The sequence below is a fragment of the Vidua macroura genome, chromosome 2, assembly GCF_024509145.1.
Source record: "Vidua macroura isolate BioBank_ID:100142 chromosome 2, ASM2450914v1, whole genome shotgun sequence".
Taxonomy (NCBI): Eukaryota; Metazoa; Chordata; class Aves; order Passeriformes; family Viduidae; genus Vidua; species Vidua macroura.
The window spans coordinates 76,545,755-76,564,026 of record NC_071572.1 but is presented as its reverse complement, the minus strand read 5'-3'; the positions used below and the strand labels follow the sequence as shown (position 1 = coordinate 76,564,026).

Sequence of the window (18,272 nt, the reverse complement as noted above, 5' to 3'; positions counted from 1 at the left end):
AAAGCCAGGACAGATTTAGACTCTCATTTCCCAAACCACAATGCCTGTTTGTTTGCTGGTTTGTATTGCTTTATATTTCCAATTAAAACCAAGCCTGAGCAAAGGGAAAGCTTTCTAAAGCCTTTAAAGCCTCCACGTGAAGGCACATGGAGCAGGAAGGAGACATGAAGCTGTCGATTCCTGTGAACTTTCCATGACACCAGTCAGGGTTTGTTTGCAGACTGATTTTTATTTATGAATGCAGTAGCATTTATTACTGATTTTATCTGTAAAGATGGTATTTCTTCCCTAGATGGTTTCTATGCCTCAGTTATAATTACTGCCTACTCCTCAAACATACTTTTGATTTATTTATTGTGGTACAATACCAGAGCTGTAATACTGGCAATTACTTAGGGCTGCATGGCTTACACCTGATCCAGGGATGCCCTCCTTCCACATCCCAACTCCCACCAGGATGGTGAGAACATCTCTAAGGCTCCATCACAGTGTAGATGTAGCCAAGAAACATACCTTCTACTAAGCCAGGTGCTACACAAGCACTGAGAAGAAAGGCAGCCTCTGCTTGAAAGGATTCATCACTAGGGCACAGTACAGATGTATTTGGTGCATCTTTTATCCTGCCTGTAGCCATTTGCTGCCAGAGGCACATTAGCAATGGTGCCTGTTCCCTCCAAGCTGGTAATGGTCTTTAAAAGTATGCTTGGTCACAGCTCCTGAAAAACGTGTTTAAAAATGAGACTGTCCAGGAAAATTAGATATTCTGTATCTCTTCTGTTCCCCACTTGCCTACAATCATCTGCTTCTCTGTGGGATTCAGACACAGAAGGGAGTTACAGTTTCCACAAGATATCCAAGGACCATCTTTGCCATTTTTCCATGCTTACAATCACTTTAAGCCACAGAGGATGAAGCAAATACTTAAAGCTGTGTGAAAAAAAAGAAGCCCAGCCCCACAAAAAAGCCAACAAAACCCACCAACCTGAGTCTTCATCCTTGGAGATACTCAAAACCTGGCTGGACACAGTCCTCACCTGCTGTAGCTGCCCCTTCACTCCTCTGGGTAAAAAACCTTTTCCTAATAGCCAACCTAAACCTCATATCAAGCACTTACTGGGGATGTAGCTTCCTTTCATACTTACTGGGTTGTTGTCACATGCCAAGGAATGTGACTGGTTTGCACCTTTGATTGATTGCCACCCTTTATATCTGCTTATTAAAATGGAAAATAACATTTCACCTGAAAAATTTCATCATGTGCTCTCTCAGTTCCACATGACCTAATCCCATCCCGGCCAGCACAGCTGCTTGTGCCAAGTTTTGGTACGATTACCTTCCATCATTTCACTGCCAAACTGTCCCTGTGCACTGTTGCTTTTGAAAGTAAGCTGGAGTGGAATGACTCATTACAATTGCCTTTTTTTTTTTTTTTTTTTTTTCCCATAACTGACAATGAATCCTCTTTTTGAAGTGTTGGGCAGGTGTCTGGGCACTCACAAATACTTCATCACCTGTAAAAGTGTACTGAACAGCTGTGGGCTGCCTGTGGCTCCATCCTCACCTTCATCTCTGCCCATCACCTGCCCTGCCAAGCACCACCTTGTTTGACATTGCTATATGTGTAATCCCTCCCCTCAAGCCTGCGTGTGCTCTTCACAGACTAAACCTTGATATAAAGCCTTTATGATGACAATTATTTTTGCTGGCTTGCCATGATGGTTCATATTGCTCTCCAGTGAGTCATTATGAAGTCTTTCAAATACCCACTTGAAATCCATAAATTCTGTGATTTATCTTTCTGCTACTTGATGGTTGCTTTGATGATTAGTGTTAGGGTCAAAGCCTGGTCAACACATGGTCTTCCAGCTGAAAACAAAAAGGGAACTGATAAAAAAAAAGGGAGAGTTACTTTTTACATGGGCAGATAGGGATAGGACAAGGGGGAACAGTTTTAAACTAAAAGAGGTGAGAGTTAGACTAGATGTTATGAGGAAACCCTTTACTTGAGGGTGGTGAGGCACAGGTTTCCCAGAGACACTGTAGATGCCCAGATGGGGCAGTGTTTAAGGCCAGGTTGGATGAGGCTCTGAGCAACCTGGTCTAGTGGAAGGTGTCCCTGCCCGTGTTGCAGAGTTGGAATTAGGTGGTCTTTAAGATCCCTTCCGACCCAAGGCATTCTATGATCCTATGAAAATGCTGCTTTCTTCTCTTGAGATTTGTCTGAAAAAAAAGTCCTGATGAGCAGAAGACTGTTTTTCCCAGAAAGCACTGTGGTATCTCTTAAGTCTTTACTTTGTTTTTTACTTTTTTTTTTTAAGTATCTCAATCCCAGTTTATTGACTCTTGTGGATTTTCCTCATCCCTGTGATTCTAAGAAAAGGGGGTGGACTTGTGATTTTCATTTGAAGCTCATTCATGCTTTTACAGCTTTATTACAGTTTTTAAATACCATTAGATCTCTTCTTTGGCATTGACATAACTCCTTCTGAGCATCTGAGATCCTGTTGTTTTTTATCTTATGCTCCAGAAACTCACTTCCACTATTTCTTCTACCTCTAAGAAGAACTCAAGAGTACAGGCTCAGAAATGCTTTGAGTTTCTTTGGCGTGATGTTGGAAGGACCACCCTGTCCTCTGCCCAAGTAACATTTTTATGGAGATAAATCCATGCTGTCCAAGTCTTGGGCAAACAGAGCTTTGTGCACTAAAAGATTCGCTGTCATCTCAGTGATGAGAAGACATACTACAGGTCTGGTATCTCGTGGCACCATCTGAAGGGAAGACCAACGTTGTATTCCCAGAGCTGTATGATGCAGTGGTTTGTTTTACAGATAAAGCGGCTCAAAAAATTAGTATTGCCATGACTGCAAGGATGCCCTCGATCATATTAGATAATTTAAAATATTTGCTTTAATAAGGTTTATGAGCGATGAGCTGACACACAAATGGGTTTTCCCTGTGGGTGCATTGCTGCATGAGTGGTCCCTGTGACGTTCTTGGATGTCTCCAGAGCAGTTGGAGTTGGGAGGTTGGAGCAGGCTGGCTTCTAGTCTGATCTAATCCCAGGAGTCCCTGCATTCCTGTGGTTGTAGCCAAAAGCCATTACATCCTGGCTAATTCTTCGCAGAATCTCTGGAGAAAAATGGGTCTAATGTCACCATTCCACTTTTCCTCCTGTAGATGAAGGATGAAGATGGATCTCACCCAGATCTATCTCAGCAGCCAAATACACTAAGTTCAGACATGTGTCACATAAGTAATTAAAATCAAAAATTAAATAAATCCCATTCTTGTGAGGAAGAAGGAGTGCTCAGAAGTTGCCTATATGGAGTCAGAGCAATCTGGGGAAATGCTGTTCTTGCAGCAAGTGAAGCAGGTGACATGCCCAAAACAAACTCCCTTTAAAAGGCAGTGAAAATTCAGCATCTTCGTTTTCACTCCCTCTGGTATTCATTTTCATACTCTTTCGGTGTCAATTTTGATTCACACCTTTTCATTCTGAATTTGAATGAATTTCAGGAAAAAACAAGATTTGCACTTTCTCATCTAAAAGCACATGGTGATGATTTTCAGTTGAAGAGGGGCAATCTGCATTCTTCTCTGATCAGAATGAATTGAAATACCTTGACCTTCTCCCCTTTTACTTAAAATTCACTTTTATCCTCTGAAGGTTTCTTGTAATTTCTGGCTTCAAACGATCCCTTGGCAAGCTCCTATTTTGATTAAATGGCATTTTCCAGCTGGAGGATGTCAGAAGATTTTCAGCTGGCTGTAAGCCAAGCATGAAGCACCAGGCAAGGCACTGGGCAAGAAGATGTGGATTTTGCTCTGGATGCTGGTTCCAGCTGTGGTGGGTGCACGGATGGGTGAGCTGCAAGGGGCGTAATGTCATGTAGTGCTTCTGGCTTTTATGAATGGGCCTACCGCACTGTGAGCTGGTTTGAGCAAGGAAGAGGAGGGTGAGGAAATGCTGAGTAAGCCCATGGGATGGTTCCCAACCCATGAGCAAGAATCAGAGCAGGGATGGTTTGCTCTGGTCTTTGGATGCCAGTGGATGCTTTGTACCTGAGTCAGGTAATGAATGCCAAAATCCAAAACTGTTACCATGTAGGAGATTGGGATAAATCTCCCTTACCTGAGTCTCCTGAGGACCAAGCTATACATTATGCTCCATTGCTCCACTGAATGCAGCTCTATTGCTGCTATGTGTTAAAAATAACAAAAAAACCAGCCCATGCTTTAGTGCACAGGGTTCAAACAGCAACATCCATGCTGGAAGTTTGCTCTGCTTCTCAGTGCAGAAATATCCAGCGGGGAGAGACTTGCTTGTGCATGACCAGATGTGATGGGGAGATGGAGGGTGTCCAGGTGGAAACACTCATGCACAGAGAAAAGAAAAACAAGAAGGAGCTGAACTGAGGTGACCAAAGTCTATCAGAATGTTAAGCCCAGTGGGATTGAGGACTCCAGCCCACTGTGCATCTCCTTTAGCCACCCTCACCTCTTTCTTGGGGTGGTCCTGCAAGGGCATAAGCTATGGCAGATGGGGAAGGTGGGGACAGGGACACTACTGCAACTGACCCTAATACAAAATCGCTTGTGGGAGGAGCTGCCAGCCCTGTGTTTCTGAGTGCAAATACCACTCCAAAGTATTGCACTGCTTTCAACCCACTCCAGTTCTTGCCTTTGGCACAGGCTGCACTCCCCACTCCCTGCCAAACCAGTACAGATGTTTTAACACCCACCAGAACCCAGATAATTACAAGCAGAATCAAAAGGCTGGTCAGAGTTGTTTTCTTTTAATTGCCTGAACTCTAAGCCGTTCTCAAGCGAGATGCTTCCCACTTTCTGACATTGCTTTCAAAGACATTTTTGTGGGACACGTTGCTAATACTCATTTTATGATTAGGAGAGTGTCTAGAAACCCCAGCCAGGATGAGTATCACACCATGTCTGCTGATGTAATGGTTACCACAGAGTGAAACAAGTGCAGGGAAGATGAGTACAGCATCTGGGAAAACACTTTCCTGGGAAATTAGAGCTAATTTCTAACCAGTAGCTTTTCAGCCATGGCATTGCAAAGCTCAGCTCATTTTCAAATGGGTTTGGGGAGTGGAACAGAACCATGTGATCAGCTGGTGGGCACAGGTCAGAGAATGCTGCAGGTCCTTTGCATCCTAGATCCTCATGGGACACAGTGCTTACCATGGAGAGATTGTGAGCAGCTGAGATAAAGGAAGCAGCAGCATTTCCTGTTGAACAGAGGGAAGCCAGTAACAAACACTTTCTTCCTGGTCTGTGCTTGTACAACCCTGAGATACAGGAGTGTGGCCCATGATGAGAAGCTTGGCTCTCTCATACCAGTTTGCAAACAGCCAGGTTTGAGTTTAACAGACAAGAACTGATTCAGCATAAATGAAACCAGTTATCACATGTGTCTGCCCTGAGGCCACTTAGAAAGCATCTGAGGGGAGGAGGACCAAGAAAACCTTCTCAGGCTTCCCTTTACATGAGCCACATCATGTCTTCTCATCTTTTTTCCATCAGGATGCTTTGAGGTCCTCCTGGATGTGCAGGTAAATTTTGTCCTTGCATTTGTCATCACTTGACTGTTTGGGAAGGAACTGACCAGTACAAGCTCACCAACCACAGTGGGATCAGGCTGTTTTCATATCTTTCCCCTCAATCCCTGATGCAAAATTCCTTGTCCGCCATACTCAGACATGAAAATTTCCATCCAACGTTACTCCAGTTCATTTCTGGTTGCTGTGGAGACCAATTGAAATGAAACTCGAGTATTTTGAAAGAGAATATGAATCTAAGTCGTTTGCCATGCAAGGTCCCATGCTAATAGTATTAGCATATTATTTGATTATGGTGATGTGCAGGGAATAAATTCCAAGTCCTTTTGCCATCATTGCATCTTAAAAGAAGAGGAAGAGAAAAACCTCTGGGCTTTAACCGATACGGAAGACCTTTACTGCATGTGAACTCCTGATTTCTGAATGCATAAAGCTTTGAGGGGGTCACAGGCATTTTTAACCTCATGGCAATGTGAATAGCTTGCTGGAAAGGACTTTTTCTTTCCCTGCTTCCACTGAGCACTGTTAGTAGACTGTCTGATGGGCAGGACTTGGGTTTTTAATGATGGGCAGAAAAATCCTGGATGGCTTTTTCAGCTGTCTGCATTTTTCCTGGAATGCTGGTGTTGCAGAACCCATCAAGAGAGCAGCTGGCAAGGTGCAATCCTCCCATTGCTTATACAGATTTTTTCTTCTTGCGTTTTGCCCTCTAATATCTTGCGAATGACATCGCCTTCAGGATTTCTTCAGATGATCCCAGTATGTGGACAGGGTATGCCCATGCCTCAAATGAAAAAAAAAAAAAGAACAAGAAAACAAACAAAAAACCACATGGAAAACTGTTGCAGATAGGCTTGTTTTGAAAGAAGAGATTGCAGAGATGAAAAAAGGAAGCTTACTTCCAGAAAGAAAAAAAAACAAAAAAACAAAAAAACAAGTCTCCACCCCTACAAGCATGTTTTCTGAAGCCGGACTGATTCTTGCTTGCATTGACTTCTGGGCTGCTTTGTGGCTGGTTCAGGGACACAATATTGTGTCCATGAGGGTTAATGACTTCTTCTGTCTCCTCTCTGGAATTTTGCAGGACTGGGCATGACGGGCTCACCTGAAGCTGTGTGAGAGATGTGGAGCTCTTCTGCAGCCACCTGTCCTCAGCATTACCCCTTACCCCTGCACCACAGCTACCACTCCCTTTTAACTCATCAGCTAAAATACCACCCACAGAGCAAAAATAACATTAATCTTATATAGACAAGAGAAAAACAGAGTCAAACTCCTTCAGTTAGGTCGTATGCAGGAGTGCAAATGCACCCATAAGGAAGGGGACTCTGAGAGGAGAAATTTGGGGGTTCTGGTTTTTTCCCAAGCTTTGGCTTGCTGAACAAGGGTAAAGCAGACCCATAACAATGTTGGTGTTTTATTGACTCCCTGACAAACTGGGAGTTATAATGTTTCTTCCCTCAAGGTAAGGTGAGATTGAAATAAATTACTTTTGTAAAGAGCCAGGAATGGCAGTTCTTCTATAATACAAAGTGCAAATATTTGGGCCTCTTGTGCGCTGCCTTGAATAGAAATGGTCCTAAATCATGCATAAGTAAAATGGGTTCACATTTTCTCCTAGTGAAAGTTTTTCTCTGCTATCCTGGAACATTAAAGACCTCCGCTCCCACTGTCTATAAAAAGGGCTATAAAATTTAAAGTGAGCTGTTAAGAAGCCCTGTCAGGGATTAGACCAGGATTCATTCTTTCTCCTCCATCCCTGCTAAGTGAGGCGTGCACTCATGTTTGCTCAGGCAAAGAGAGGTTCCCACATACTGCTTGCAGTGAATGATAAAAGGATGAGGAAAAATTTGTTCAGGACCTAAAAGCAAGTTTTTCCTGGGCTAGCAGAAGTCAGTGGTGCATCAGCTTTTGGACTTTTTTATGACATATTGGACTGCAGTGCTTGGGTGAGACTGCTCTAGAGTGATTTCCAAGGGAAAACTGGGTTAAGAGGTGCCAAAATCATTAGTCATCATCATCATAAATAGTAATAACCAATTATAGTAACCAATAATAATATCCAGTGCAATCATCTGAAACAGGATGCCAGAGCTTCATGTCACACAGTAAGGGAGCTGGTTTGATCCTGGGCCATCATGAGTCTGCCTTTGGGAAAAAAAAAAAAAAACAAAAAACAAAAAACCAAAACCATTTCTCATATAAACATGTCATCTCTTTCTATAGCTCTTCATTTTCAACAGCTTCAACCCTCTCCTGCAGCATTGGCCTCCACAGACTGCTTGTACCTGCAGACAGACTTGCTAAGGATGCCCCTGTCATCTGCCAGAATCACATGTGCCACTCACAGACAGAAAGCAGCTAATTCTACACATCCCCATTGCCTTGGTTTTGTCACCTTATATACTTACCCTGACAAAGGCAAGAATACCCACCTTGAGACCACTTTGTGGTTTTTACAGTTGCACCACATCATCTTTGCCCTTTTCCTCTGTTCCAGCCTTTTCTTTATACAATTTAATCAGATGAGTTTTGCATCCCCTCAACAGATTGGTTTTGTAATATCAGAAATGATGATCCATGAAGCAGAGCGGGATGAGGTTAGTTCCATGCAGCAAGCGAGGCTCAGCCCAGCCTGTGCTGCCACTCTGGGACTGTCCTTCATCCCTAGCTGTGGGTCATTGTCCTACTCCAGGACTCTCAGACGAGAGTGTCCCATGTGGGATGCTCAAGGGCACACATAAGCCACATTTGGGAGCATCCACCTTCATCTGCTTTTATCTTGAAGCACTGAAACCCTTATAACAAAAATAAATAGGTGCACACCAGGCATCCCAGTCTGGCCAAATGTTAGACTTCCAAGTATTGACATGAGTATTGAGCTCCACCATCAAGTGGCAGATTTGCTCTTCGGATGGTAACTGCCATGTCCAGGACATGTTGATATGAAACAGAGATAGGTTGCTGTCACCAAGGGGTATTTCTCAGGGTAGGGATGGGACTTGGGGCACAGCCTTATCTTGCAGAACCAAACCTGTGTTCTCCAGGGGGAAGCACTGCATTGTTTCTGTTTCAGTCTCTCTCCCTTCTGCCCCTTTGTCCTTCAAAGAATTGATTACTGTTAAAATAAGTGAGATATATAATGATTTGAGGTCAGGACTTGGTTCCTTTCCCTCTCTTCTCAATCACTCTCTCTCCAGTGATTTTTTTCCCCCCATTTCCCTTGCTTCTCCAAAGAAAATGCTCTCACTTTGCCAGTATTTTTCAGTTGTTTCATACAAATGCAAGCACAGCACTGATACTAATGGAGAAAGGCTGTTTATTTATTGTCATCTTTTTCTCACTGTCACTCCCATAACTCTTTATTGGGTAATTGTCCCTATCCTGTGTCAAATGCTTAAATAATTGGGAAATTTCACTGTTCTCTATAGAGAAAACCTAAGGAAACTAGCATAGACTAAGTTTCATCATTTAGATCAGTGAAACTGTATAACTGAAACCATGCCCTCAGCCCTCTGTGCAGCAGACCCTTATCTGTAAAGGGGTGATGCTCCTCCTTTCCCTTGGCCAGACTGTCCTGACCAGTTTCCCAAAGCAAATGGAAATGAGCATCAGAAACTGGAAAGGAAAAGCTCAAAAGCCCTATGTCACTGTTGTCTCTCTACTCTTCAGCTCTTCTGCAGTCAGGGATGAAGCTGTGCCCTGCCCTCACTTTTGGGAAGCTCAACTGCCCCTGCTTGGCACCCAAAATTCAGGCAGTGATAAGAACTGGGGTGCCTGTGTCCATGCACACAGCTCTCCATTTTGAAGGAGAGGGGAAATTATCCATATCAGATGCTGTGTCCCATTAACCTGCTGGGGAAAACCTTTAGTGATCTGCCAGTGCATCCTCAGACTCACAACAGCTTTCCAAATGCCATCCAGCTTGGAGGCGATAGGGAAAGCTCAGTAAATAAACCTTCCTCGGGTGCCATGCTCATCCTCATGGCATCCCCGGGCCTCTTGGCAGCACTGTGGTGTGTTGACTCATCCACTGGACATGTTGTTTGTTCCCTTTCTGCCAGGAGAAGCATGTGGATGGCTTGTTTTGGTAGGGTTGTTTGTCTTGTTTTAATTATTTCTTGGTGTTTGTGCATGAGGAGAGAGCTGGCAGCAAAAGTGGGGGTGCAGGGAGTTTCCCATGAAGAAGATTCCCCCTCTTTTTTGCTAATAAATGATGGAACTGCTCCAAAGAGTGAGGAAGACGATGGTGCATGAGCATGATCTGCTCTGTGCCATCCTAGGGATTATTTCTAGTAGGTTTCTATTATTCCCTTGAGAAAGAAAATCTCATTTGCCACAAGTTTTAACTGGCACAAAATCAGCAGTGTGGTCCAAGGCACTTTGTGTTCAGAGCAGATCTGAGGAGCTCTTGTGGAGGTCTTGGACCAGTCCTTGCCAGTTTGGTGTTGGGGATCATGGGAGTTTTGTGCCCCTCAGGGATGCCAAGCAAGCCTGGCACCTTTGCTGCAATCAACAGGAGCACAGGAATTTATCCACAGCATCATGTGAAGATACAGGGAGCTGCAGTCCCAGCCTCTGCCTTCAGGTGGGGAAAGCTGATATTGTGGCTCCAGTGGAAAAGGACATTCAGAGCAACAATTTCCAAAGGAGGCTGAGTTATTATTGTGCTCAGATAAGCCCAGGAACACTGTGTGAAGCTATGTGCACACAGCAGTAGTTGAGTGCTCTGAGCAAGGGAATTCAGAACTGTCAACAAGGAGGGAATTACCGCTTTGGGGGATTGAAAACATTCATAAAAAATTCCTGGCTCCCAGCCTAGTCCATCCCATTGCTGGCTGTGCTCACAGTTGTGGATTTTTGTTTTGAGGATGGATTTCCTAGCTTTTTTCCCCACTTTGCTGTAACACATGGATAAAAAGGTGTATTTAACCTGGACTAGTGAGTTCCAAGCCTTCAGCCAAAGGCCACTGACATCATGGGGTTTTGCAGGGCTGTGCTGGTTTGTCCCCACAGAGCTGCTTGCTTCTTGCAGGGACCAGTGCAACAGCTGCAGCCTGAGCCCAGCAAGATGTATTTGTGTAAATCATGCTGCTGACATTGGATTTTAACTTGTGGGCGTCCAGCAGTGCCTTTTCCAAACCGTGAGAGTCCAATTCCCCAAACTCGGAGGAGAACTGGCCAGGAAACATGAGCTTAAGATGACACTTCCCACATGGCCCCACTACATAACTTTAAGTCTGTCCCCTCTGGGAATGGCAGTAGGAACTGCACAGGATCTTATCCCTCCTTGGCTGTACTTGATACATTCCCTCAACATATCAACATCAAGCCAAAGGATTAGAGGGTTATGTCTACGCTGTTAAATGAGGGAGGGACCTGAATTTATCCATGGCCCCAAGGAGGATGGCCATGAGGGATTGAGATTCATGATTCTTTTTGTCTTGTGGAGAGCTTGAGCTGAGTATCTTTGGTCATGATACAGGTGGGACCGATGCCTGGAGGCATCCAGATGGCATCCCATGGAGATTATTCACTAAGAATGCTGCATGGATGTGGAAAAGGAGTGTTTGTCCTCATTGCTTTGTAGCTGGGTGCTGCAGCATGGCAAGTTGAAATGGCTTTGGGATCTCTGTCTCGTATTCATCCTCTATGCCTTACCCTCCTGGGGATCTATCTGCATTTAACTTGATCTGGTGTCCTGATTTTTCCCTTAGCATGGGCTAGTCTTCAAATACTATTTTTCTGCCATGATTTCGTTTCTTGCCTCCTTTCCTGCCCTCCAGCAGGACCCGCTGTCAGCATGTGACCTCGACACATGAGCTGTCCTTTATTCTAGTGCCAAAAAACCCCACAACATAAAAAATCCAGACCAATCTTGGCAGTCTCCTTTAACAGGATTTATCTTCCCAGCCCTTGCAATACCCTCCCAGCCCTGCAAAGCAATCCATCTCTCACCTACTATTACGGAGTTCATCTCACAGACCTAATGGAGTACATGAGTCCTGAATTGGCTCCCACTAATGCTCTCAGTGGCCGGGTCGCTGTGGGAAGCAAGCTGGGAATTCATTTTGAAAATCGATGAGGATGCCAATAGAGCGGCTTTCCCCAGGGAAGTGACATGCTTTTACCAGGCATTGCCTCCTGCCCCCCTTCATCCCCCATTTTCATTTATGTGGTTGGAGTAACCATGGAGTAATTAATCTTAATTTCAATGAGTTAATCTTTTGCACTGCATTCTCTGGTTTCCCCAAATCAGACTGATTTTTGGGGAAAGATTAAGGTTTCCTGGCAGTGCAGAATGCCAGGGCTCCCTGAAGTGTTATGATCTGAAGTTGCTGTGCCCTGGGGTGTTGCTGGGGATTGTCTCCTCTGTGCAGCCCCATCTCTTCCCTCAGGCTGTGTTAGCACAACTAAATCAGTGTTATTTCTAACTCCTGGGTGTATTTTGCCTTGCCATGATATTTTGGTGCAATGGCAAGTGCAGAGCCTGCAGGGATAGTGTGAGAGGACAGCTCAGAGCTATTGGAGGGACCCCAATGCAGTGCAGTTCATAGTTGTCCCCAGAGGTCACCTTCATGCTGGGATGGGAGCACAACACCAACCTGTCATCCTCACCATGCCCAAAGAGTCTTGGCCAAAGCACAGTGCCATGGGCAATTCTTGGTGGTGATTCAGGAGGTGGCAAGATGGGGTTCGTGAGAGTGTAGCACCCCTGTTTTTGATGGCAGTGTGGGTTTGGGATCTCTCAGCCTGGTTATCTCAAAGCACTCGATTTGGAATTTTCATAGCTCTCAAGACTCCTTTTCCGATGGGGATCGTTCTGCACTGCTATGGGATAAATATTTAATAAGAATGAGGGTCAAGACACTGTTTTGTCCGAGGACACTGAGATGGCCATTTACTCCCATGAAGAGCCCCAGGGGATCTTTAATGCCCATGCAAAAAAGACAAGAATCAGAGTTTTAAGCTGTCATCCCCCACCATTAATGTCAATGTTAAATATCGATCCTTTCTGTGTTTAGCACAAACCAAACAACACAGTCAAGCCAGGCTCTTTGGCTTTTATTAATGTACTTTTTGTGCACTGGGTGAAGTTTGCAGTAACGCCAGGGAAAAAATGTAGCAGCTGTGAATGAGCAGCAGACAAGATTGATTTTGTATCTTGACATGATTCAGGAGTTGGTGAAAAATCACACTGTGTGATTCTCCTTGTCCAAGCCACTATAGCTGCTTTGTAGAGAATTCATTTCTCTGTAGCATAAAGAAGTCACGTGCAAAATTTCTGCTATGATCTGGAATTTGAGGGAAGGAATAGAAAAAAAGGGGTTGGTAATCTATAAAAAGTCCCTTATCCTTGTGTTGGAGCATGGGTGCCTGAAGTCAAATTTGAAGAGCTGGTGAACATCATGTCAGGGAAACGTGAGATCAATCCCAAAATTAGTGGTGGCTAGAAAATGTGTGGATTTCCCCTTTTGTTGGGGTTTGGGTTTTTTCTGTGTTTTGTATCAGCACCAAATAAATGTAAATCACACTTATTATATGAAGTGTGACTTCTGCAAACCACAGTAAGTGGTTTTCACATGTCAGGAGCGCATGGATGGTCTTCTGTGTGGTCTTCTGCAACCAGAGATGGATCAGCATTTGCAAAATATTCTGCAACTTGTGGGTTTTCTGGGTGTTTTGGTTTTGTTTTGGCTTTTTTGGGTTTTTTTGTTTTGTTTTGTTTTGTTTTTTGATGTGGATTTACAGCTTGGCTGTAAAAATTCATCTGTGGTTTGAATTAATGAAGCACATTTATGAGAGGGCTGGAGTAGCTGGGTGATTATTCCTGACCACTGGGATATTCTCCATTGAAATTAATTTAATATTTTAAAGTCTGTTTCTCCTTGAGCAAGGGGAGTGGGCACTAAGAGTCACGTCTTGGGTCTGCATCCCTTTATATTCACAGAAAATAGCAGCAACTCTCTTGAGGTCACAAAATCAATACAGAATTTGGAAACATGAGAATATTTTTCGTCTTTGCTGTCATTATGTTCATCTAGATTTCCACCCTATTCCTCAGTTAACCCAAGTGTAAAGGGATAGCAGTGATGCCCTTACACAGAGGGATGGAGGTGACTTAAATCACATCTCACTGTGGTGTGAAAGCTCGTCTCTTTTAAATCAGGTTTTAACAACCCACTGAGCTCCCCAATAAATAGGCTGACATCCTGCAAACATCCTAGCAAGCCACTAAGCATGTGACAAAGTCTTACAAAATTAGGAAATATAATTTATGATAAAATATGATAAATATTTATTTCCATACATGGTACCTGTAGTTGCACGTGCTCTGAGTAGAGAAGCTGAGAGGATCACTTGGAGCCATTAGCAAACTACACCAACCTCCATAAATGCCAGAGCATTTACGTAAGGAAAACCCTGGGAACATGGGATGTGGGGTGGCTACATCTGACACTCATAGGTGTGTTTTTTCCCTGCACAGACACCCTGAGGAGCATTGCCTCCATGAACCATGCCCCGCGCTCCTCCCCAGCAGAGCTCAGCAGTGCCAGCCACCACCTGCTGCGAGAGCGCAAGTCCTCAGCGCCATCCCACTCCAGCCAGCCCACCCTGTTCACCTTCGACTCACCTGCCAGCCACCTCCAGAGCACCCTGTCTGCCAGTGCCCCCCAGGACTACCTTTTCCTGCACCAGTGTATGAGCAGAAAGTCAGAAAATGCAAGGTATTGTGGCCCACCCACTCGGGGACAGCTGAGGGAAGGGCTGGGTGTGAGTGGCTCAGCCCACCTCCATCCTTGGTGGTCTGCAAAACCCATCTGGAGAAAGTCTTGAGTGATGGTCTCATCTCATCATGGTTGGGAAGAGGTCAGAGTGGTGACCTCACAAGTTCCCAACTTTCCTGGCTTTTCAGGTGGTGTTAAAAACTGGCTGAAAGCTCAGACCCAGATGATGGTGGTCAGTGGCATGAAGTTGGAGGCAGTCCCCAGCAGTATCCCAGGGGTCAATATTGGGTCCAGTTCAATGGGGCATGAAATTGCTGAAGGGCCCGGAGCATCTTTCTTAAATGGAAAGGCTGACAGAGCTGGAACTGTTCAGCTGGCACTTGAAGAGGCTCAAGGGTATCTCCCCTGCAGGGACAGTGCAAAGGGGATGGAGCCAGGCTCTTGTCAGTGATGCCCAGTGCCAGGAACCTGAGGCCATGGGCACAAACTTAAATGCAGGAAAGCCCATCTGAACACCAGGAAACTTTTTTTTACTGTGAGTGTGACTAAACACTAGCACACATAGCCCAGAGCAGTTTAGGAGTCTCCATCCTAGAAGATATTCAGAAGCTGTCTGGGCATAGTCTTGCCACAGCCCTAGGCTACCCTGCTTGAGCAGGTGTTTAGACCAGATGACTTCTACAGGTCCCTTCCAACCTTAGCCACTTTGTGATCCTGCAGGCAGGGCCCTAATTCCTGCCCTTAACCAGAAAAAGGACAAACAAAGGGATGGGCAGGGTTTGCACCACCCTACTGTTCACCCCTTCCAGAGCTCACTGGCTTTCGTGGCAGCTGGTGGTGCACAGTGTGGGATTTCTGAGCCAGCGACAACTCCCCGCCTCCAGACCCAGCCGGTTGCCTTAAATAGCGAGGAGTTTTTTTTGACGGGAAGAGTTTTGGCTTGCGGGAGCGGGCGAGGAGGGAGGGAGGGAGGGAGGGAGGGAGGGAGGGAGGGAGGGAGAGACAGTCGGAACCCAGCTGGCGTGGAGTGAGAGCAGAGCTCAGGCTGCAGCCTCCACTGGGCTTTCCTCCTGCAGCTGACTTTCCCTACTCAGAAAACAACAACAGAAAAAAGGCTCAGAAAAATTAACTTCAGATAGTATTAATGGAGCAGTGTTTAAAAAAAATGGTCCTGTCACACTCCAGCTGTGAGGATACCTAAAAGCCACCCTCTGAGAACCTGAACGGGGCTGAGACCTGGAGGAGAAGGGATCAGGCACCAATGCTTTGGTGAGCAGAAACAAACTGGCCAGTGGTAGCTTCTGCAACTGGGCCAGAAATAATCCTCTGATCAATGCCCGGTGCATGGGGTCAGGCTGCAGGACTGCTGGGAATCCCTCCCCTTTCTGCTCTGGAGCTCTTACTTTATTCATCCATAAAATCAGGGTAATAGTAGCTAATTGGCAGGCAATGCAGAATAATTAACCCATGAGATGTTTCAAGTCGTCAACCAAAAATACCCTGACAGAACCCAAACCACTTCAGGGTGGGCTGAGGTCCAAAGGTGGCAGGGATTAATTTGCCTTACCACAGCATTACTTGCTTTTTCCCCTAAATAAGCCCTATTTCTGAGCGCCATCTCGTGCTGGCTCCATGAAACAGAGTCCCTGGTGTCCCTGCAGAGCGTCAACCACACCAGAGCAGTGTAAACCAGCATATCCCAGCTTTTCCCATAGGACTGTCACTTTCCCAGTGATGTGCCACAACTGGAAATTCTCCCCATAAGCATTTCACTTTTTCTCACCAAAATGATTGATAGAGGGCAGAACTTTCTTCGTGGGGGGGCTGTTTATATGGGGCTGGCTGAGCCCTTTCTGACTGGGAGAGTGTGGTCCCCAAAAGCCTGACCCATGTGTGGGATAAAACAGGAGAGGAAGTACCTTCAAGGGAATCAGCAGAGGAGCAGTGGCTAACCAGCAGTTGTTAGAGGCCTGAGATCTCTGTGCTTGGCCCCTGTTCTGACAAGTGTCCCCAGGCATGACCTCATGGAAATTGAGGAATCATTACCAAGGCATGGATCTAGTGACCACACTGCTCTGCTCACCCTGGACGACTCAAGGGCTTTTACAAATCTGAAATTAGCCCTGAGGTTCATTCCTCCCTCCCCATGCACGTCAGGGCTGCAAACCGCAGATCCCAGCTGGGGACTTCTATTACCTCCCCAGTGCTTGTCCTGCAAGAGGGCAGGGTGATGGCATGGCTGGAGACTTTGAAATAATCCCCATTCACTAATTCTTTCAGGCCTTCTCAAACACATTTGCAAGGCAAAGGTGAGATGAAGTCTCTCTCCTGAGCTGCAGATGGGTGGTCGAGGCACCGTGGCAGTGCTGGCAGATTGGCACTTTGCAGCTGTGCCCTGGGACATTGTCAACTGGTGTGAAAATTGCCCTTTTGGAGCAATTTATGCCTAGACAAAAGGCTCATTCTTGCTTATGGCCTTGTTATGGAGCTGGGTGCATGTACCTCTCACCTATGACAGAGGCATTTTGACGGTGTTTCAGGATCAAGTGGCTTGTGGGCATGTTTGGAGGGGTCTGAGGTGTTCTCATTGCTCTGGGGCTGGGCAGTGCAGGCCAGTAAGGTGACAAACAGAGGGAGCAGAGCTCTCTGCACCCAGAACCAGGTCTCCCCCCATTCCAGCCCCTTTCTCCTCTCCCTCTGTAGGAGTGCCAGCTTTTCCCAAGCCACAAGGTCTGCCTTCTTCATGCGGAGCGACACGGCGGTCCAGAAGCTCTCCCAGGGCAACGGGCACTGCATGAACGGCATTGGTGGGCAGCTCCATGGCTTTTACAGCCTGCCAAAACCCAGCCGGCACAACTCGGAGTTCAGGGACAGTGCCTACGACCTCCCGCGCTCCTTTGGCTCCTACACCCACCCCAAGTCGAGCCTCACCAGCTCCGAAACTGATAATGAGGAGGTCTACACCTACAAGACTCCCAACAACACCCTATGCAGGGAGTTTGGGGAGCTCTCCACGGACTCCTATGACATCCCTGCCACCCCACTCTCCATCTACCAGATCCCCAGGACATTTACACTGGACAAGAACCACAACGCTCTGGCTGTGGCCGCCAGCGACTCACCTGCTGCACCACCCCCACGGCCCCCGAAACCCGGGCAGACAGAACCACGGTGGGGCAGTCCGCCCCAGCGGCCCCAGCCTGGTGAAAATTTAGGTCTTACCCCCATGGCAGCCACCATTCCCCGGAGAAACACGCTGCCAGCAGTGGAGAACAGCAGACTGCACCGAGGTGATTTTGGAGGTGGGGACCTGGGGGTGGCTTTGTGCTCTCTGGCAGCCTTGGGCAGATCAGTCCTACTGGGTTGTGGTAGGGTTGGGGTGCAAGTGGCATCAACCAAGGGGTTGAACACAGAGAAACTCTGCCCAGCCAGGATCTGGCCCTGGTTTTTGTATTCAGCAGGCATGGAAAGGCATATGCAGAGTTTTGCCCACCAGAGTTGCTCTGCTGGCTCTTGGCTGTGTTGTACCTTAAGCCAAAACCCCAAATGTGCTTGTTTATGCAGCCCTTCACCAGATTTTTGTGATTTCAGACATTTTTAGCTTACCTTTACTTCAATTCGTAACTAGGTTTATCAGAAAATACTTCAGCTTGGAGCTGCCTTGGGTTTTCTTGCCAAGGTGGGTGAGCAAAACCTTGGTTTTGCATATCTCCAAAACCCAACATCCCCAAGTGCAGCAGAGCCACGAGTGCCATGGCCCATGGGTGGGCTGTAGGTGTACATGCCCTTTCCAAACCTCGCGCCTAGGATGAAATAGTTGCAAAGTAACTTAGAAAAGGTGGCTGGAGAGAAAATGCACTGTAAATTATACACACAGCTCTCTGAAATGCTTCTTTCATCTCCTCCTACCTAAATGCCCACACTTAGGCTGAGATCAGATTCATGCTCAGCAGCAAACAGAC

At 46.1% G+C, this 18,272-nt stretch overlaps 1 protein-coding gene across 7 annotated transcripts in view; it reads left to right on the top strand.

Annotated features, from left to right (window-relative positions):
- Positions 1-18,272, top strand: part of GAB2 (GRB2 associated binding protein 2) — an 89,753-nt gene that overhangs the window by 61,650 nt on the left and 9,831 nt on the right. For 6 of the 7 annotated variants that reach the window (XR_008435756.1, XM_053970627.1, XM_053970626.1 and 3 more), the window contains exons 3-4: positions 14,070-14,310; positions 17,014-17,612. Coding sequence is in view for 6 of the 7 variants with exons in the window: in XM_053970627.1 (XP_053826602.1) it covers positions 14,070-14,310; positions 17,014-17,612 (840 nt within the window). In the remaining variant the exon portion in view is untranslated. The remainder of the gene's footprint in view (positions 1-14,069; positions 14,311-17,013; positions 17,613-18,272) is intronic. The other variant, XM_053970628.1, reaches the window with a different exon arrangement.